Source organism: Choloepus didactylus, chromosome 20 (assembly GCF_015220235.1).
Source record: "Choloepus didactylus isolate mChoDid1 chromosome 20, mChoDid1.pri, whole genome shotgun sequence".
NCBI classification, from domain to species: Eukaryota; Metazoa; Chordata; class Mammalia; order Pilosa; family Megalonychidae; genus Choloepus; species Choloepus didactylus.
The window spans coordinates 21,804,478-21,826,770 of NC_051326.1; the positions used below are offsets into that span (position 1 = coordinate 21,804,478).

The following is a 22,293-nucleotide window of genomic DNA, read 5'->3' on the forward strand; positions in this document are numbered from 1 at the left end:
AGCATATAATATTTCTCTTTTTGTGCCTGGCTTATTTTGCTCAGCATTATGTCTTCAAGGTTCATCCATGTTGTCATATGTTTCACGAGATCGTTCCTTCTTACTGCCGCGTAGTATTCCATCGTGTGTATATACCACATTTTATTTATCCACTCATCTGTTGAAGGACATTTGGGTTGCTTCCATCTCTTGGCAATTGTGAATAATGCTGCTATGAACATTGGCGTGCAGATATCTGTTCGTGTCACTGCTTTCCGACCTTCCGGGTATATACCGAGAAGTGCAATCGCTGGATCGAATGGTAACTCTATATCTAGTTTTCTAAGGAACTGCCAGACTGACTTCCAGAGTGGCTGAACCATTATACAGTCCCACCAACAGTGAATAAGAGTTCCAATTTCTCCACATCCCCTCCAGCATTTGTAGTTTCCTGTTTGTTTAATGGCAGCCATTCTAACCGGTGTTAGATGGTATCTCATTGTGGTCTTAATTTGCATCTCTCTAATAGCTAGTGAAGCTGAACATTTTTTCATGTGTTTCTTGGCCATTTGTATTTCCTCTTCAGAGAACTGTCTTTTCATATCTTTTGCCCATTTTATAATTGGGCCGACTGTACTATTGTCATTGAGTTGTAGGATTTCGTTATATATGCAAGATATCAGTCTTTTGTCAGATACATGGTTTCCAAAAATTTTTTCCCATTGAGTTGGCTGCCTCTTTACCTTTTTGAGAAATTCCTTTGAGGTGCAGAAACTTCTAAGCTTGAGGAGTTCCCATTTATCTATTTTCTCTTTTGTTGCTTGTGCTTTGGGTGTAAAGTCTAGGAAGTGGCCGCCTAATACAAGGTCTTGAAGATGTTTTCCTACATTATCTTCTAGGAGTTTTATGGTACTTTCTTTTATATTGAGATCTTTGGTCCATTTTGAGTTAATTTTTGTGTAGGGGGTGAGGTAGGGGTCCTCTTTCATTCTTTTGGATATGGATATCCAACTCTCCCAGCCCCATTTGTTGAAAAGACCATTATGACTCAGTTCAGTGACTTTGGGGGCCTTATCAAAGATCAGTCGGCCATAGATCTGAGGGTCTATCTCCGAATTCTCAATTCGATTCCATTGATCTATATGTCTATCTTTGTGCCAGTACCATGCTGTTTTGGCAACTGCGGCTTTATAATAAGCTTCAAAGTCAGGGAGTGTAAGTCCTCCCACTTCGTTTTTCTTTTTTAGAGTGTCTTTAGCAATTCGAGGCATCTTCCCTTTCCAAATAAATTTGATAACTAGCTTTTCCAAGTCTGCAAAGTAGGTTGTTGGAATTTTGATTGGGATTGCACTGAATCTGTAGATGAGTTTGGGTAGAATTGACATCTTAATGACATTTAGTCTTCCTATCCATGAACATGGAATATTTTTCCATCTTTTAAGGTCCCCTTCTATTTCTTTTAGTAGAGTTATGTAGTTTTCTTTGTATAGGTCTTTTACATCTTTGGTTAAGTTTATTCCTAGGTACTTGATTTTTTTAGTTGCTATTGAAAATGGAATCTTTTTCTTGAGTGTCTCTTCAGTTTGTTCATTTCTAGCATATAGAAACATTACTGACTTATGTGCATTAACCTTGTATCCCGCTACTTTGCTAAATTTGTTTATTAGCTCTAGTAGCTGTATCGTCGATTTCTCAGGGTTTTCTAGATATAAGATCATATCATCTGCAAACAATGACAGTTTTACTTCTTCCTTTCCAATTTGGATGCCTTTTATTTCTTTGTCTTGCCGGATTGCCCTGCCTAGCACTTCCAGCACAATGTTGAATAACAGTGGTGACAGCGGGCATCCTTGTCTTGTTCCTGATCTTAGAGGGAAGGCTTTCAGTCTCTCACCATTGAGTACTATGCTGGCTGTGGGTTTTTCATATATGCTCTTTATCATGTTGAGGAAGTTTCCTTCAATTCCTACCTTTTGAAGTGTTTTTATCAAAAAGGGATGTTGGATTTTGTCAAATGCTTTTTCAGCATCTATTGAGATGATCAATTGATTTTTCCCTTTTGACTTGTTAATGTGTTGTAATACATTGATTGATTTTCTTATGTTGAACCATCCTTGCATGCCTGGAATAAACCCCACTTGGTCATGGTGTATGATTTTTTTAATGTGTCTTTGGATTCGATTTGCAAGTATTTTGTTGAGGATTTTTGCATCTATATTCATTAGGGAGATTGGCCGGTAGTTTTCCTTTTTTGTAGCATCTTTGCCTGGTTTGGGTATTAGATTGATGTTAGCTTCATAAAATGAGTTAGGTAGTGTTCCGTTTTCTTCAATGTTTTGAAAGAGTTTGAGTAAGATTGGTGTCAGTTCTTTCTGGAAAGTTTGGTAGAATTCCCCTGTGAAGCCATCTGGCCCTGGGCATTTATTTGTGGGAAGATTTTTGATGACTGATTGGATCTCTTTGCTTGTGATGGGTTGGTTGAGGTCTTCTATTTCTTCTCTGGTCAGTCTAGGTTGTTCATATGTTTCCAGGAAATTGTCCATTTCCTCTACATTATCCAGTTTGTTGCCATACAGTTGTTCATAGTATCCTCTTATAATTTTTTTAATTTCTTCAGGATCTGCAGTTATGTCACCTTTTTCATTCATTATTTTGTTTATATGGGTCTTCTCTCTTTTTGATTTTGTCAGTCTAGCTAGGGGCTTGTCAATCTTGTTGATCTTCTCAAAGAACCAACTTTTGGTGATATTTATCGTCTCTATTGTTTTTTTGTTCTCTATGTCATTTATTTCTGCTTTAATCCTTGTTATTTCTTTTCTTCTACTTGGTTTAGGATTGGTTTGCTGTTCATTTTCTAGCTTCTTCAGTTGATCCATTAGTTCTTTGATTTTGGCTCTTTCTTCCTTTTTAATATATGCGTTTAGTGCTATAAATTTCCCCCTTAGCACTGCTTTTGCTGCATCCCATAGGTTTTGGTATGTTGTGTTCTCATTTTCATTCGTCTCTATATATTTAGCAATTTCTCTTGCTATTTCTTCTTTAACCCACTGATTGTTTAGGAGTATGTTGTTTAACCTCCAGGTATTTGTGAATTTTCTAAGTCTCTGATGGTTATTGACTTCTAATTGTATTCCATTGTGGTCAGAGAATGTGCTTTGAATAATTTCAATCTTTTTAAATTTTTTGAGGCTTGTTTTATGTCCCAGCATATGATCTATTCTGGAGAAAGTTCCATGAGCACTAGAAAAGTATGTGTATCCTGGTGATTTGGGATGTAATGTCCTGTATATGTCTGTTAAATCTAATTCATTTATCAGATTGTTTAGGTTTTCAGTTTCCTTATTGGTCTTCTGTCTGGTTGATCTATCTATAGGAGAGAGTGATGTGTTGAAGTCTCCCACAATTATTGTGGAAACATCAATTGCTTCCTTTAGTTTTGCCAGTGTTTCTCTCGTGTATTTTGTGGCACCTTGATTGGGTGCATAGACATTTACGATTGTTATTTCTTCTTGCTGAATTGCCCCTTTTATTAGTATGTAGTGGCCTTCTTTGTCTCTCAAAACATCCCTGCATTTGAAGTCTATTTTATCTGGGATTAATATTGCTACACCTGCTTTCTTTTGGCTGTAGCTTGCATGAAATATTTTTTTCCATCCTTTCACTTTCAGTTTCTTTGTGTCCCTGTGTCTAAGATGAGTCTCTTGTATGCAACATATTGATGGTTCATTTTTTTTGATCCATTCTGCGAATCTATATCTTTTAATTGGGGAGTTTAATCCATTTACATTCAACGTTATAACCGTGAAGGCATTTCTTGAATCGGCCATCTTATCCTTTGGTTTATGTTTGTCATATTTTTCCCCTGTGTCTATTAATATCCTTTATTGTACCCATACCGAATCTCTTTTGCAGAGGGTTTCAAGGTAGAGCAACCAGCACACACAAATCCAGGGTCACAAATTGAGAACAATGGCAAAAAACATGTTTGAATTTCCATTCTAAACTCATAAGCTAAAATTGTAGAAACTATGCTCCTAGCCATTCTCATCAAGTGCACTTTTCTTCCCTTCTCAAGCATCTGAACTCAAGGGATGCCTAAACATCCAGAGTCACAGCATTCAGTTTTTCCAGCAACTGCCCTCAGCAGGTGGAGGCTGCTCAACAGCTATAAGTAATCACCACCCAGCAGCTGAACCCATGGAATACATGACCTTTAATTTACTGCACATATACACTAAAAAGCATATGCAATCCTCTTACTAAACACCAGAGTCGTCCATAGAAAAGACCTTTCGCATTCAAAGAGTGTTTCATGGATAAATACCATGTTTAATACATTCTTCTACTTTAAGCAGACTTTTTAATGCTCAAGTGAGAAGGAGGAGGAGGAGTACAAATTATGGGAGTTATTTGTTTTTAGCTATAACTAAGGGCAGAGATGTACTGTAATTTACCATCCTCTCAGAACCAGGAACCATGTGCTTTATTTTAGTTAAATCAAGTTTTACTGCTAGCATTGTAAAAGTAAACAGTAAAAGGAAGACTGCTGAATCTCGCTTTGTATCTTTTCAACTGCTCCATCTAACCTTCACAGCTACTTCTCTTGATGCCGAATGGCAGACAGGCTGCAGAGGGTGATTATGGGGAAAAAGGTTATATATTTCTTCCCCCAAATAACAGGGTATAGAAAATAAGCAAAGAAGGAGACAAAGGAATATGAGAGGAAATGCTTCAACTAAACTAGAATATGGAGAACAAAGCAGTAACTGCTTATGGCCATCTTTTAACCAAATGGCCTTCTCAGGAGAAAACATCAGCTTGCCAGATTCCTCTTCCTAACGACTCCTCCTTCTGGAACCCCAATTACATGTATGCTAGACTAGTTGATATTATTCCACAGCTCTTGGCTGCTGTGTTCTGTTTTTGTTCTCCCACTCTTTTTTCTCTTTTTTTTCTAGTTTGGATAATTTCTACTGACTTATAATTAAATTCTTTGATTCTTTCCCCAGCTGTGTCCAGTCTACTGATGAACCAGTTGAAGAAACTCCTCATCACTGAGATAGCATTCTATTTTTCTATTTATAGCATTTCATTGGACTCTTTTTTTATAGTTTCCATCTCTCTGCTGAAATTACTCATCCACTCATGAATGCTGTCTACTTTCCCCACTAGGTCCTTTAACATATTCCTCATTGTTATTTCAAAGTCCATCTGATAGTTCCAGTATCTGAGTCATCTCTGAGTCTGGTTCTGTTGATGGTTTTATCTCTTGACAATGGTTTATTAATTAATTAATTAATTTATTTATTTATTTATTTTGCATGTCATTTTAATTGCACGTCAGAAATCATGTGTAAAATAGTAGTGATGAAAGTAAATAGTATTTATTCCTGGAAATAAGCATGCTTCTTACTTTTAGCATAGGAGGATTGATTCGATCTAGCCAGGAGTTGATGTAGGTTTGGGTTCTGTTGTTACCTTCAGTGCATCACAGGCTTCAAATTCCTCTAGAATAAGCTGCCATCATCTCAAGTTTAAGCAGGGGTCTGGGTGCTGGAAGGTTTTCTGTGTTTCTGATCATCCCTCAGCTTTCGACCACCCCTGTATGCCAAGGCCTCAAAGGGAATCTTTCTCTGTGCTCTTGCCCCAACCCAGCAGTAATCTGCCTTTTATTGTTACATGATGCTGAGCTGGCGAGAGCAGGGAAATTCTCTTTTGTCGTGGTCCAGTTTCAGTTTTAGGCAGGCCTTGGTGTACGTGGTCCTCAAAGGTAGGTTTTTGTTTGGATCATTATTGCCCCTGTTCTCTGTGGCAGCAAAACCTTTCTTGTATCTGCTTGGTCCTGGTGGGAATCTCATGCTCCTCCTCCATCAGTAGCAGATCTCTGTTCATAACCGATGAAGGATCATGGAGCCCAAGATGATTTCCTGCCCCTGCACCAGGAACAGGGAGCTTTGCCTCTATGTTTCCTGCAGCAGTAATGGATCTTTGCCCATGTCCTAGGGGAAGGAAGTTCCTATCCCTCCCCCAGAGATAGAGGGGATTTGTTTTAGTTTCTCTGCTAAGAGAATAGATCTTTGCCTGTGGTCTGAAGGGGAGAGGATTTGTTTTTGCTTCATGTGAGAGAAGAGTCTGGGCCAGCAGGCAAAGCTTTATATCTGTTTCTCCTGTCCACTCTTGTCCCCATGGTGATCAACCACCCCCTGCACAACTGTACCACCAGGGAGGCTTTCTTTGGGCTCCTGACTTACCCTGATATCACTCATGGGCACCCGGTGGAGGCCTGTGGAGAAAAGCTTGCGAGTAAGTTTGAACTACCGCTATGTGTCTGGGAGTCACAGCTACTCCAGACACACTGGCCCATGCGTGGCCTGTAAAAAACTGTTAAGGTTTTAGCTTGCATGGTGGCCGCCCCTTTTTCAAGTACACTGCCAAAGGTGAAACACTTTATGTGGCCTGTCTCTTCCTGGAGGGGATTGCCTCTTTTTGGAATTTAGTTTACTTGCTTGCCTTGCTACCTCAACCCTCTTGCGGGCTCATGTAAAATGATAATTCTGTAAATTATCCAGCTTTTTCTCATTGTTAGAGTGGGAGCAATGTTCTTTGAACCTTTCTACATCTTACATGGGCCCTATCCTGAGCCTCTGAGGCCACCTGGCCCCATATATAACTTTGTTCCACATGGTCCTAAAAGTAGGCCACATTTTTTTTTCATTAGAGAAGCTATACATTTACAGAAAAATCATGCATAAAATACTGAGTTCCCATATACCACCCTATCATTATTACCTTGTATTAGTGTAGTACATTTGTTACAATTCATGAAAGAACATTTTTATAATTGTACTGTTAACTATGATACATTATTTACAATAGGGTTAACTGTGTTGTACAATCCTATGTTGCTATTTTTTTTTTAATTTTTATTCTACTAACATATATACAACCTAAAATTTCCCCTTTAACCACATTCAGATATATATTTCAGTGCTGTTCATTATGTTCACAATGCTGTGCTACCATCGCCACCATCCATAACTTGTACAGTTTCTATTTGGGCTGATTGAAAGCCGACATCTTTAGGCTCTCCATTTGGCAAAAATATTCATGCCAAACACACATACACCTGCAGTTTTTCATCTGCCTTTGCTCTTTTACAGGCAAAATGTCAATTTAGAGGATTCTTCTCAGAAGCAATCTGTCTGATGGGAGGGAGGGAGAGATCTCACCCAGGCTGTGTTTCTTTTAACATTTTTAAGAAGAGGAAAGTCACATTCAGCCTGAATGATTTAATTTGGAGTATTTTCTTGTATCAATTGTGAGAAATTCCACTGGCAAAATACACAATTCCAGACATTTGTTCTCAGTAAATTATTCCTCTGTTTAGCTCCTCTGATTGCCCCAATTATACTAATTGATTTCCAAATGCACAAATACAGTAGACATGTCATAGGAAATTTAAGTCTTATTCCACACAGAGCAGAGCAATCATTTCAAATAGAAAGCCCTTGGTGCCCTGACATCCTATATCTCTTTGAAAAGAGCTCCTGTAACTGCAGGAACATCTCAACAGCTCATGCTTTGGTTCTCATGAGGACACACAATCCTTACACCTCCTCTTTTGACAGCTGATTCTTATTCCTCTTGAACATGGTGGCCCTGTGCCTCCAGGGAGCAGGCAGCCCCGGCTGGGTCCTGCGCCTGAGGATGTCTCAAAGCCTGCCCTGCCCCACATCTCCTGAAACTCATTTTTGAATTCTTCTTTTCCTGTTCCTCCTCCTCCTCATTATTATTATTATTATCATTATTATTATTATTTTAGCTAAACCATGTGTTTACAGGACTTAAGCTAACACACTATATAGTATCCAGAAAGCACAACCTTTCATTCATAAACACCTACTATCATATTATTGACTCAGTTTATCAGATTAGTTGGCTACATCAAGCCAGGCCTGGTGGCAATGGAAAACTTACCAGGGGATATTTTAATGGGGAAGAAAGGGACTGCAGTCCAAGGAAGAGGGATGTGTGGATTGGATGGTTGCACTGCATCAATATTAATATCCTGATTAGGAGGCTTGTAGAGTGGTAATGAGGGAAAGTATACTTATTTTGAGGTGGTGCACCAGGAATGGTTAGGGTGATGGATAATTATATCATATTTATTATATATTATACATAGGGAGAGCACGTGCAAATGCAGTAAAATGTTAACAGAGAATCTGGGCAAGAGGGATGTGGGAATTCTTTGCACTGGTCTTGCAACTTTTCTGTAGGTTTGCAACTCTTTAAAATTTTAAAAAAGACATTGGGAGGTAGTGGGGCGTGGTGGTAGCAGAGTGGAGGAGGCTGTTGGAGAAGATGAGGCAAAGCTGTGGCAGTAGAGGGTAGGGGCCAATAGGGTTTCTGCACATCTAAGGGCTAGAGCCAGCACAGAAGATCTGAACACACGCATCCCGCCTTTTACTGCAGTACCCATGAAGTGGGACCTTTACCGGAGTTCTCATATCATTTCAGGATGGAAACCCCAGAGTGCCATCAAACCACAAGAGAACAGCCCGCAAGCCCAGAACGGGAGCCAGCTGATGTAAGGAAAACCTCTTCCAGAGGGCAGGTATCATGCTTTGCCAGGCCATGCCAACCTGCAGCCTCTTTCTAACCCAGATATTTTATGTCTCCCCAGAGACTTTCTGGTCAGAAAGGTCTGCTATAAATATATGATCTTGGAATCCAATGAATCAGAAGCCAGACAAAGCTGAAGCAACTGCCATAACCCTGGCGGAAAATCACACCATATTTCCTTTGCAAACTTGTCACTTGTGCCTTGGACCGGAGAGATGGAATAAAAGAAGAATCTGAGAGAAAGACATGGCGCAGATGGAAAGGAATGAGACTGGCTCTGAGCATTTTCTCTCTTTGCTTTATTATCATCTATATTTAGCACTCCTCAGGTAGTTCATAAGAGTCATAGTTTACTAGAAATTCATGAGGAGGATAAACATCTGATCCTTTTCATTATCTTAAAAACACACACACACAACTTTTTCAGAGCTCTGCAAGGAGATGAATCAACCTCGGTTCACCTTTTCTCTATTCTCTGATTGTACAAAACTGGCAGCAGCCCCTGTGCTTGCAGAAATCCTTGTGGCTCAGCAGCAAATCAATTGCAGTGGTTGAAGGGCCCTATGGGAGCCTGAAGGAGGAAGTGTGAGCTCAAGTTAATGAGAGAATGGGACTCTGAAATTAAGCTGAGCAGCTAAGAATATCTCCCATGGACTAGAAAGAGGTTGTATGTCCGAGATCTTGGTATTTCTTTTTTAAAAAAGAAAAAGAGACAAAGCTTCAGAAGAAGGGCAGTGACTTAAAGAGGAAAGGACCCTGGAAAAGGAGCTGAGGCCCCTAAACTGGCCTCCTGAGGTGTTACTTCACCTCCTTGGCCCTCCACCTATGTACCTTCAAAATGATGGGGTTGCTCTGATATCTTAGCTTCCTCCTATTTCCACAGTTCCAAGAATAAAACAATGTAATAGCTCTCAGAAGACAGTTAAGATATGAGGTTTGTACCAATACAGAGAAAAAGGTCTGATGAGATTCACTCTAAAGCATTAGCAGTGCCAACCCAGAACAAAGGAGTGGTTTAGTGGTTGGAGGGGGAAGGGAGACTTTCAGACTTTATTTCAGTGTGGCTTGAATTTTTAAACTACCAAGCATTAATTTTGTTAATAAAGCCAAAGAATCCCAAACAATTAAAATCAGGGATACATTTGTCAAAAATAGCAAAATCGTTTTACATCAAGGAATTCACAATCAAATGTAAACTATCGCACACAAATTCACATTCATATGCTTATTCCCATGATAACCAATGGGATTTGCTTTCAGCATTTCCTCTAACAACCAGAGAGGCGAGTCTTCTTTCAATGTCCAGATCAAATGTCACTTTTTTTCTGTGACTTCCCCAGTCCCCTTGTCTTCATGATGCCATACCTTATTCCCAGCCCCTAAAGGTTAATTTCTCTCTCAACCATGTTCCCCCAGCATAACTCACATGCACATCCTCAATGCATAACACTACTGAATCCTTATCACATGCAGTCTGCTCTTATGTCTATCTCCCAAATGACTGGATTTTTTTGAGGTCACAAGTTTTCCTCACCTTTGTATCTCAGGTACTAACATAGAGCCTGGATGTTTTAGTTTCTCAGCTGCTAAAACAAACACCATACAATGGGTTGGCTGAAAAAACAGGAATTTATTGGCTTGTGGTTTCAGAGGCTACAAGGCTTGCTTCCCCCCAGGGTCAGTATCTTCTGGCTGACTGGCCATCTTTGGGCTTCCTTCGCTTTTCTGTCACACGGCGATGCACATGGAGGCACCTTCTCGTTTTTTTCCTGGGTTCTGTTGATTTCCAACTTCTGGCTGCTCCCCATGGCTTCTCTTTCTGTGTCAAATTTCCTTTGCTTAAAAGGATTCAGCCACATTGGATTAATGCCCACCCTCACTCAGTTTGGGCACCTTCACTAACAACATCTTCAAAGGTCCTATTTACAAATGGGTTCATACCCACAGGACCAGGAGACGGGAACTGCATATGCCTTTTGTGGGGGACATGCTTCAATCCCCAACCCTGGCACACGTTGTTGCATAAAAGTTTATGGGATTGAACGCACATTCACGCAACCTTCCACACTCACAGAGCTATCCTTTTGTCTTAGTCTCTCAAAGCTAAGAAAAATCACATCTGGCCTTTACAGTGTAAATTCACAGCAACTGAACCGTAAAGTGGAGTTTGAGGCATGTGTTCTGCTAACAGCTGCTTTCTTTGCAAAATGTTCCAGATCATTCCTGAAGATACAAGTCACCCTTTTCCTAGTCCCTAGAATCCCAGAGATGATCCCACTGTTGCTAAAAATGGACATCATCTTTATGTAACTGAACTGGTCAATTAATTCTTCCTTCACTGAGAAGAAAGGGAAAATGAAACTTGCACAGAGACAAACTGCCTAAAAGAATAATCAGCTCTGCTGTTCAGAATGCAATGGGAAAATGCTCAGCAGGGACACGGGAGACCTTAGCTCTGGGTCTCACCAACCTCACTGTCAAACATCTGCTCCATCCACCGCAAAAGGGGGCTGTGGGCATTAAAAAATGGTTATGCCAAGGGAAGGGCTCTGGGAAGCACAGATGCTTCGATATGCAGTTTGTGATTATTTTAAACACAGTGGGTCACTCTGGCTCATGACAAGTAATCAACTTGAAACAACTGTAAATTGGTCATTATAATTAGCAAATGAACATCATTATTTCCTGCCAAGGTGCAAAAGAAATTTACCTATTTAAAATAATTCAGGGGACAGAGGTTGCAAGTTCCATCTTTTTCACTAACACCTTTTCTAGTAGGAACTAGAACTTCAGAAGAATCCGTGGAACCAACAGTAAAGGTATCTAGTTGCTTGTCTTGGGCTGCAATAATATATCCTTCTCTTTCCTCCATCACTGTTTCAGAGCTGTGCCAAGAGAATGTGTTTTAAGAAAGAGAGAAAATGACCAAGGGCTTGTTAGCCTTTTGAAAATATCCTCTTTCTTGAGAAAAGACAGCAATAAATCACTCTGATCCTAAAACTGGACTAAGCATGTGGAAAGCCTCTCTGCCTTCCTTCAGATAAGGTGTGAAGAAAATCATGACTTTTTCCAAGATACCAAATTAGGAAGGCGTTCTGTGTGAGTTTGTGGGAGTGGGGGTAGAACTAAGGAAGTATGTATTTGAATGCCATTTCTATTTCTGTCAATTGTTCCTAAGAAAAAGAATATGACAGAGAAAAGCAAAAGGCTCTACATGTTTACTGATCTAGACAGTAACCTCTCTGAACCACCACCCTTCACCCTCTTCCATTTTGTTTACTCCTACTTTCCTGAGCTACCTACACCCCAGGCCCTTTGCACAGTCTATTACTGCAATTCTCTTCTCCCAGTTCTCCACCTCAAAGACTCCTATTCTTCTTTCAAGACTTCTCTGTGAAGCTCTCCCTGACTCACTGGCATTTTAGCTACCACCCCTAGAATAGAAGCAACATCTGAGCAGGAACTGGGTCCTGTCCACCTTTGATTAGCCAGCACTTAACACAGAGCTCAGCATGTTAGAACGGCCCGATAAATATTTGTTGAATGAATGAGTAAATAGATGAAAACATCCTCTGTTCTCCTTCTGGATGGCACTTAAAATACTGAATTTGTAACTTTCAATTTACAAGCCTGACTCCTCTAACTGCCTCTGAGTTCTTTGAGAGGGGATGGATTTTATTCATCTGTCTTATCCGTAGTTCTAGGATGGGTCAGTGCAGGGGCTCAATCCATGTTTGTGGAATAAATTAATGAGCAAACAAACTTTGTGTCTTTTTAAGCCCAGCTCACCAAATCCAAAGTAATTTAAGATACTCAAATGTAATCTCTCTGGGCCTCAGTTTCCTCAGCTATAAAATGAGAGCTTCAAATTCCCAAATCTCCAGGCCCTTCCAGCTGTAACCTTCTACAACTTAGAAGAGTAGTAATTACCACAATCACCAGAGCCCAACAAATCCTGATGAAAAGACTTGGCATTTAGCTGCTGTAGAAAAGCTTACTCTGTAGCAGAAATTATTGCTATAGGTGCTCCATTTATTTAAAATGTCTAAAACCTTTTTACTGTCAAGATAAACAAGTACCCAGCAGTGATGACCTTTCTAATGTACATGTGCAAATTTAGGAAACATCCATGGAGCAAGCATGGTTTCACATGCTTTCACTGGCTATGTTTTAGAAGTGGAAATCTTTCACGTGTTGGTGACTGGTCAGATGGTTGAGCTTCTAGATACTGCAGCAAATATTGCCACATACTTGACAATAGTGGGGCTAATGCCAGAACCCAAACTGTCGTTCCTGGGAGAAGAGTCACTACCCCAGGACTGCCCTGTTTCACAAAGCTCTTACAGAGCAATCATGCTTAGGCCGGGCTCCTACGTGGACTATATGTAAATACATAAGCCTTAGTCATCAGTGGTTGCATCACTCTTAACATCCATGCATTTACCATTCAGTCTGTCTACAACCCTACTATGCGCCAGGCAGGAAGTCCTCTCTTCTCTAGGTGCCTACATTTTAGGGGAGTAGACAGAAATAAACAAACACAGAAATGCACAATAAGCCAGGTAATGATAAATGTTATGGAGAAAAACAAGACAACCAAGAGAAGCGTCTTAGGGACGGTCCAGGAATTTCCCTCTTCTAACTCTCTGCCCTATGCCAGAGGCTCCCCCACCCCTTTTTTTCTAGGAGCTTCCCTTTTGGATGTGAAACTTTCTCCTGGGGTCTTAGTCTCAAGTGCTTTCTTTACTCCTATGAAGGCCAAGAGAGTCAGTGTTTGTTAGCACTATAAGAATAGAACAGAAAACTAAATTAATGAGGCTTTTTGCCTCTGGAATCACAGCTTGTGGTTCCCAGTGGGGCTCCACGTTGACCTGACAAGTCCAGGAATCCAGGAGAACAGAGCTCCGATTGCTCTCCTCTGGTTTTCTTTTTACTGTCTTTCTTTGTTTCTTTTGGCTAAGTGATAAATGTGTAAGTTCTATTAGTTCATCCCAGAAAGTATTACTTTTAATTGCTATGGCCTCCATAATAAAGTATTCTGATTTGATACAAATGATCTGGCAATTATTCTGGGAATTGAACATGTGAAGCTAATACTGGTATGGGCATAACTATGTAGCCATTTATTCAAGCAAATATCAGAGCATCTGCTCTGTGACAAACCCTATGCCAGGCGCTGTGGAGAAACAAAGAATGACCAGTCATGGGCATTGCCTTCAGAAGGTGTATAGTCTACTGGGAGGGAGAAGACACGCATGATATTAGCACCCTACCTGGTAGGGCGTAGTTGAGCTGTAAAAGGGGGAGACAAATGGTAAATGGAGGGATTACTCCAAGCTGCAGGGATCAGGATATCCCCACCATGGCTTGCGAGCTGAGACTTGAACCAACCCCAACCACTGCAATGTGGATACTGTGGTGGTAAGAAGGACACGTCCAGGCTGAGTAGGGGGTCCCAGTCCCCACATGCCCCTGTGTTGTCTGTGCTAAGACCACCGTGGTTGGTCAGCACTCCAAGCCGAGGGAGGCAAGTCCTCTGGCTTCACCGCCCCTGCTGCTTCCCGCTTATTCACAGCCACCTCTGTGGTAACCTGGGCCACTGCCTCAGCCTCCTTCTCAGTCTCCCCACTCCTGGGCCTGTATCCCACGTGTATGCTCCACACAGCAGCCCGCGTGATCTTTTGAACACCAAAACCAAATTGAGCACTCTCTTGTTTAATAACCTCCAATGACTTCTCATTGTTCTTAGAGGAAAATCCAAAGTCCTCACTATGCCCTGCAAGCCCTTCATGATTTGGCCCAAGCAATTTCTCCTGTATCCTTGCCCACCACCTTCCGCTTTGATCATTCTACTCCAATACTGTTGTTCTTGCTGTTCTCCAAGCAAACCAAGCTCCCTGCTGCCAAAGGACCTTTGCACACATTCCACTCTCTTCCCAGAATGTTCTTCCCAAGAAACTACATGGTTTTCTCCCTTACTTCTTTCAGGTCTCTCAAAGGTCATCTCCTTAGAGAGAACTTACTTAGCTCTCCCATCTAAAATAGGCTCCTTTACGTTGCTTTATTTTCCTCCAAGATATTTATCATTAGCTGAAATAAGGTATTTGTTTATTTTCTTGGTTATTGTCTGTCTCCTTTACAGAATATAAATGCTATGGGGCCAGAGAGTTTGTTTATCTTGTTCAATGCCCAGAAAAGTACCTGGCACAAAATAGGTGTTCAGTAAATGCACGTACAATGACTGCCCAAAGACACCGGTAGGGATTATATTCAACATGCTTCTCATTCCTGTTTTCATCAGCCAACATCAGCATTCAACTTCCTTGAATGCTGAATGGCTTCCAAATATCTATCTTTGGGTCAGACCTCTTATCTGAGTGCCAGGCCCATATATCCAATTGCTTACAATATATGTTCACTTAGAGACCTCAAAGACACCTCAACGGGATCTCCACACAGCCCTGTCCTTGTCTCCTTCCCAAATTCCCACACACTGAGTCTGTTCCCAGCATTCCTTGTCTCAGAGAATGGTTCAACTGCCCATCCACTATATAAACCAGCTACCTGAGTATCACTCTTGAAGTTTCCTTCCCTATTCCCCCCAATCCAATTCATCACTTAGGCCTGTTGATTTTGCTATATCTCCACAGCCACGACCTTTATCTAAGCTACCAACACTTCTCTCCTGGGCTGTTGTAATGGTCTCATGTCTGGCTTCCCCACATCCACCTCTGGGCCTTCCATCTGTTCTGTACACAGTAGCCAGTGTGATCCTTTAAAGCACAACTCTGATCATGTCACTCATGTGCCTGAATCTGTGACTCACTTTCCCTCTGCTCTAGGATAAGGATCAGATCTTTAACCTGGCCTATATACGCAAGGTGGAGATCCAACCGGGATGCACTAACACAGCTGCACGGATTGTTAAATGCTGCAATACTCCCACTCTTCTTGCTCAGTAGTCATTGCCTCAAGCTCTCAAGTCCCTGCATCCCTGCTGCCCCAGCTGCTCTCTCCCCTCCCCCAGCCCCTCTCCCATCAATCCAGCAACTGCAGGGTAAATGTCCAGCACAGCAAACACACACATGCACACGTGCACACATACACACATCACACATGCGCGCGCGCACACACACACACACACACACACAGACACGGCTTGGGCCCTGGGGCATGCTGGAACCAGTAGCTGAATGGCCCTGATCATGCTATAAGGTGCAGGATGATCCCAGCTTTGCCTGGCCCCTCTTGCTCTCTGCATTTCAGCCACTCTGGCCTTCCCTAAGCTCCCCATGCTTTTCCCAGTCATGGTTATTTTGCACAAGTTGTCCTCTCCGATTGGGATGCTCTTCCCTTCCTCCACTGTGTTAACCCCTACATGTCCTTTAGCTGACTATCTTTTCTTCCTCGTGGAAGCCTTCTCTGAGTCCCAACTCTAGGTCGAGTCTCTCTTATATAAAATTATAAAATCCCATGCATTCCCTTCATGGTTCCTAACATAGTTCATGTTTGCATAATTATTTGTGTGATTATTTGATTAAGAGCTCTCATCACCACTAGATTACAGTTCACAGAGGGCAAGGACCATGACTTTTCTTCTCTTTTCACTATTGTATTCCTAAAATCCAGTACTCCATATCCACCTGGAGATCTACAGGATGACATTCAATACAAGGGTCTGAAGCTTGAACGATGCTTGATTAAATGAGTCAGGCCTTCATGTAAAGATAATGGGGTAGGTGTGTGTATGTGTGTTCTGGTGTGTGAATTAGTTTATATATAGATATAGAATAATGATGATGATAGATATTAGTAGATGTAATTTTTGCAATAAGGAAATTATCTCTGAATATTCAGATGTCTCTTATATAAGCCCAGAGTTCCCCTTTCCATGCTACCTAGAGTAATTACTTCTTATTATGGCAAGCAGCACATATTCTTTTCACAAAACATCCTTTTTGAAAGTGTGTTACTTATATAAGGATCAACAGCTGCTGTATTACCACTATGGTCCACAAGCTCAGAAGATTCCATTCAAAGGCAAATAGTCAAGCTATGACCCGGGGACAAGACCCTGTTTCTATTTTTGCCAAACAAGGACTGCAAGTTTTAAAGAGAAGAAAGCTCTGTGCAGCATTAGGAGGCTCGCCCTGTGAACATTACAAACAATCTGCATTGTCCCTGGAGGCACTAATGTGTTTCATGAGGGCCTCAGTTCAGCTACCACAGTCCTCTTCCATCCCTCAGACACATGCCCTTCCCAAAAAGCAAAACCAAACCAAAAGAGCCACCCTATAAAACTCGGTCACCCTGACAGGCTCCTTCCCAGGTGCCCCCCGCTGCAGCTCCCCCGGCAGGGCCCAGGGTCTGGGGTGAGGTGAAGGCGGGAATAAACCAGAGGCAAGGGGGCTCTGCGCTGTGCCAACTCCTTTCTTTAATTCTCCTCTGACATTCATTTCCTTGCTCGCAGCCTTTTCCTCTCTGATAGGAAGAGGTTAGTCTCAGCTGGGTCTGCAGTCTGTTTTCTGAGGCAGACGCCTCCCCTCAGCCTCCAGCAGGACTAACAGCTACTTGTCACTGGCGCTGAGCCCATCGGAAATGGTGTCAGTAAAGTGCAAATAATCCCTCGGTGCCTGCTGCTCTCCGAGCCTGAAATGAACCAAGGAGGTGCCCCGAGGAGAGAGAAGGCAGAGGGAAAAGCCAGACACACACAAGCCTCTGGCCTCACCACTACGGGCCCAATCAGGACAAAGCCGTTTGCCGGGTGTCATCAAAATCTTCCAATTTCACACAGAAAATGAGCACGGCTCAAGCCTGTGAATGTTCAGTCGTCCCCATTTCTGCTAAATGGATTCCTCTGAGAGCTGGAGCCTTAACCCTTGGAGGGTTAAGTTCCCTCATGGGGAACTGCACTGCGGAGAAACAGTTATCTGTGCTTCTCCAGCCACAGCGCCGAGCAAAGCAAGCTTCCGAACGCTCCTCAGTCTGCTCCCAGGAATACGTTCCCACAGGCTGCCCATGGGCGTGGAAAGAGCCACCCCCCTCACCCACGGGCAGGGAGGGCTGCAGGATCAGCAGGACCACAGCTGCTGCAGCTGTTTTGGGGTGCGGGGGTGTTAACACGGTCTCCCGAGCCACTCTAATCCTGGGGCTCTCACCTTGCTCCCCATCCTTGGCTCCTTCTACCTCTTCCCACAAAAGAAATGAGTTCAGAGCTTCAAGCTGATGATCCAGAGGTGACCCTGGAGCTCTGTATGTTTGGTTAGAATCAAGGAATGTTCTTAAGTCCCTGGAGGTGAGTGTGCTGGTTATTTGGTGGAGGAGTAAAAGAGGAAACACGTGCTCCTCCTCCTCCCATTTGCACACCCAAGTTCATTTTCCCTCTGACGCGCATCTCCGTGGGCTTCTGCTTCATATCACACGCTAACTTGTTTCCTATCACACACCTCACCCATTCCATTCTCTCTCATCTTTTAGCTCTAATTTTAATGCCACCAAAGACCAACCGAATCTGGATGGGGTCTTACCCCTGAGAGAGAGAACAAGCATTTTGCACGCTGAACAGGGTCAGGAGGTAAAGAGAGGATGAGGGAGCAGGGCAGAGCTGGCTTTGTAAAAGCTCCAAGCCCAAGCCCCACTCCTGTTCTCTGTCTAGAGGGTGACTTCCTCTCTATGCAGGTAATTCCTAGACCCTTTCACCCTCCAATCCCTACTGAACACACTAAGTGTTACCACTACCACCCCCAAACCACCCATCTACAGTTTAGCCCCAGGGAGCTCAAAAGCAAGCCCGTTTAAGCCAGCCAAGTTCATTCTCAACCTGAGTCGGACTTGCCTTCATCGACACCCTGACTGAGCAAGTCCTCAATCACCTCTTTCTTTGCCAGCCCTGGCGGAGAATCCACAAAGGCTGCCGGTGGACAAAGGAGATTTAATGTCACCACCGACATGACATCCTTCAAAGGCTCTTCTTCCAGCCCCCTTCAAAGGCCACGCATTCTAAGTCAACAGCAGGAACCAACCGCAACTTCTAAGAGAAGGCGCCACAGGGACCTGAGCCCGGACCTTGGCCTCACTGCTCGGGAACCGGCCCTTCTCTGCGGGGACCTGGGCCACAGCAGTGAGGCAGACACCAGGGTTAGGGCCCTCCGCAGGCAGGAGCCATGGGGACTCACAGGGCCACTGCGAAAAGGTTAATAAAGGCACTTTCAAAGCTCTCAGGAAATGGCAGCAGGTGGGAGCTACGCTTCAGAGGCACATGCCTGGGTCCATCCCACTTACCTGGTTACAGGTGTTAATATCTACCCCATTCCGCAGGTGATCCAAAGCTTTGTCCAAGTTACCTGATCTCGCTGCCCTCAGAAAGCTGGTAGCAGCATCAGCCTGTGAGGAAAAATGACAGGCCGTGAGTGCCCTTTTGCTTGGTAACGACATCACTTCTCACGCAAGCCCGCGGGCCTTGGAACAGGTCTAAGGCATGGCCGCAGCCACCGCACACACACCTCAGCCGGTGCCCACGCTGGTTCCCAGGTGTGCTGCAGGTGCCTGAGAACCCCTGGTTGGACGGCCCTGGGGTCCCTCACGCGAGACTGCCTCAGAGGACAGCTCTCCTTGCTTCTGGCATTTTTATATCCAACCAGGAGGGAGCAGCCTTTGGAGGGACTGCATTTCAATGGTGAAGGTTCAGCGCAGACCGGTGTTTTCCTGCTTCGCTGCTTTCCAAGGGTCCCACATTCTTACCAAGGAGACTACATCACACAGACAGACCCCTGGCCCCTGAAAGCAGGCACCAAAGGAACCAAACACATGCTCTTTGGTACTGTTTTGGGTTTTCGATTTTTAAAAGAACAGCACATAACACTATGTGCTAAGAACCATTAAAACCACTTTGCATATATTTACATACACACAGATAAACATTTAATCCTCATTAAAAAATACATATATATTTACATACACACACACAAATATACATTTAATCCCCATTTAAAAAAAAAAACAACTAAGAAGTAAGTACTATTGTGGTCCCTTTTTGACAGATGAAGGAACTGAGGCACAGAGAGCCGCAGTGACTTGTGCAGGGTCACACAGCAGGTAAGAGGCAGAGCCAAGGCCCCAGCACAGGCAGCCTTGCTCTGAAACCCACGTGCTCACCCTCCCCACTTGCTGCCCACTCAATCTGGCCTTCACCTCTGAGATGGTACTAGTCAGAACTCTTGGGTGAGAGTAAAGCCACCTGCCTTGAGCACATTAAGTCCCTGCCACCAGGAACACTGGTTTGTACTAAAGATTAAGGGCAGCCAGAGAGAGTGAGGACTGGCACAATAAAATAAAGCCTACTAACGGACACATGTGGACAGACGTCGTGGGAAGAGCCTGGCGCTGGAGTGAGGCAGACCCAGGCTCACCTCAGAGTCCCTGCACCCAGCAGAGTGCCCCAAGGCACTAACCACCCTTAGTTTCCACCTGCTTCTCTGTAAACTGGGGAGCTAAAGCCCTTTGCACCCCCTTGCTATGAAGATAAAAGAAAATGCCGTATATAAAGTGTGCAGCACAGCAGAATGCATACTGGTTGAGTTTCATAGGCAAGGCCGTCAATGACAAGCCCTACATGAAGGCATGTGCAGCCATGCCTCCAGAAGACCCAAATCCAGCGGCTTCCTCTCCTCCCCAGGAGGCCCTGTCCCCTCCCTGTGGGTGTCCTCCCCGAAGACCAGGCATGGGAGGCCAACGGTGGCCCCCCAAAAAATAGGTCAGCACCCAATGCCCCAACCGTGTGAATGTGACTTATTTGGAGGAAAGACCTTTGCAGATGATATTAAATTAAGGATCTTGAGATAGATCCTTCTGGATTACTAAATCCAGTGGGTAGAGAGGAGTAATGTGGCCACAGAGGGAAGCCAGGGACCACCAGAAGCTGTGGGAGCAAAGAATGGGGCCTCCCGAGAGCCTCCAGCGGGAACGTGGCCCCCACACCTCATCTCAGCTCCTGGCCTCCAGAACTGCGTGGAAATAAATTTCTGTTGCTCTAAGCTACCACACCTGTGGTAATTTGTTACAGCATCTTTACTCTCCTTAAATTTAGAAACTATAGAATAGGAGTTTGATTTTTAAATGATTTAAAATACTTTTTCCTCTAGTTATTTAAGGTTTGCAAGCTTGTCTTCCCAGCCAAATTGTTTGCTTCCTTGGGCAAGGACCACATCTTGTAACTCTTTTGAGCCCTTCAAAGCATTTAAGTTTCTGCTCGGCGGAGACCTGCCTGGGCTGAAAGCACGTGGCATGTCCCCAGGTCCTCGGCCAGGTATCTGTGGCAGAGGGAATATTTCAGAAATGAAACAGTCTGCTGGTTCTCCACGAGATAGATTCCCAGAGAAATCAGATTCAAGTTTAGTCTCTCAGATCAATGTCTATTTGTGCCTGCTGATTCAGAAGTCTGTCTGGATTCAACTATTAGGAAAAACACTGTATTATTCCCCAAGAATGAGAGCGTGAAAGACACATTTCTCCCACCAATTAACCATCATTTACAGCACAATAATAGGATTCGGGATGAAAATCTGAGAATGGATAGATTAAAATAGATGCAATTTGCAAAGGAGAGGCTAGGCCTCCCTATGGTTGTGCCTAAGAGCCTCCTCCCGAATGCCTCTTTGTTGCTCAGATGTGGCCCTGTCTCTCTAGCTAAGCCAACTTGAAAGGTGAAATCACTGCCCTCCCCCCTACGTGGGATCAGACACCCAGGGGAGTGAATCTCCCTGGCAACGTGGAATATGACTCCCGGGGAGGAATGTAGACCTGGCATCGTGGGACGGAGAACATCTTCTTGACCAAAAGGGGGATGTGAAAGGAAATGAAATAAGCTTCAGTGGCAGAGAGATTCCAAAAGGAGCCGAGAGGTCACTCTGGTGGGCACTCTTATGCACACTTTAGACAACCCTTTTTAGGTTCTAAAGAATTGGGGTAGCTGGTGGTGGATACCTGAAACTATCAAACTACAACCCAGAACCCATGAATCTCGAAGACAGTTGTATAAAAATGTAGCTTATGAGGGGTGACAATGGGATTGGGAAAGCCATAAGGACCACACTCCACTTTGTCTAGTTTATGGATGGATGAGTAGAAAAATCGGGGAAGGAAACAAACAGACAAAGGTACCCAGTGTTCTTTTTTACTTCAATTGCTCTTTTTCACTCTAATTATTGTTCTTGTTGTTTTTGTGTGTGTGCTAATGAAGGTGTCAGGGATTGATTTGGGTGATGAATGTACCACTATGTAATGGTACTGTGAACAATCGAATGTACGATTTGTTTTGTTTCACTGCGTGGTATGTGAATATATCTCAATAAAATGAAGATAAAATAAAATAAAATAAAATAAAATAGATGCAATAACAACTAATAATACTGTTTGACAGTTCAAAGCACAGAATGTAGGAAGAGAAGCAGAATATTTATGACAGACTGACAAGCAGATAAATAGAGGGTGAGGAAAGAGCAATCTGGGCTAGACTGAGGAGGAATAAACAGTTTCTCTAGTTTGTAGACTATGATAATAAAATTACAATGCTAATATCAGTGCTTTACGAATCCTGGTATCTTTTAATCCTTATCACAAACAGTGAAGCTGTAATAATTATCCCTATCCTAGAAGTGACAAAACTGAGGTCTGGAGAGTTTAATCACTACC

General features: G+C 43.1%; 1 protein-coding gene across 8 annotated transcripts in view; it reads right to left on the reverse strand.

Annotated features, from left to right (window-relative positions):
• Positions 1-22,293, reverse strand: part of ANK1 (ankyrin 1) — a 137,061-nt gene that overhangs the window by 85,129 nt on the left and 29,639 nt on the right. For all 8 annotated transcript variants that reach the window (XM_037812643.1, XM_037812647.1, XM_037812642.1 and 5 more), the window contains exon 2: positions 18,886-18,987. In XM_037812643.1, the coding sequence (XP_037668571.1) occupies positions 18,886-18,987 (102 nt within the window). The remainder of the gene's footprint in view (positions 1-18,885; positions 18,988-22,293) is intronic.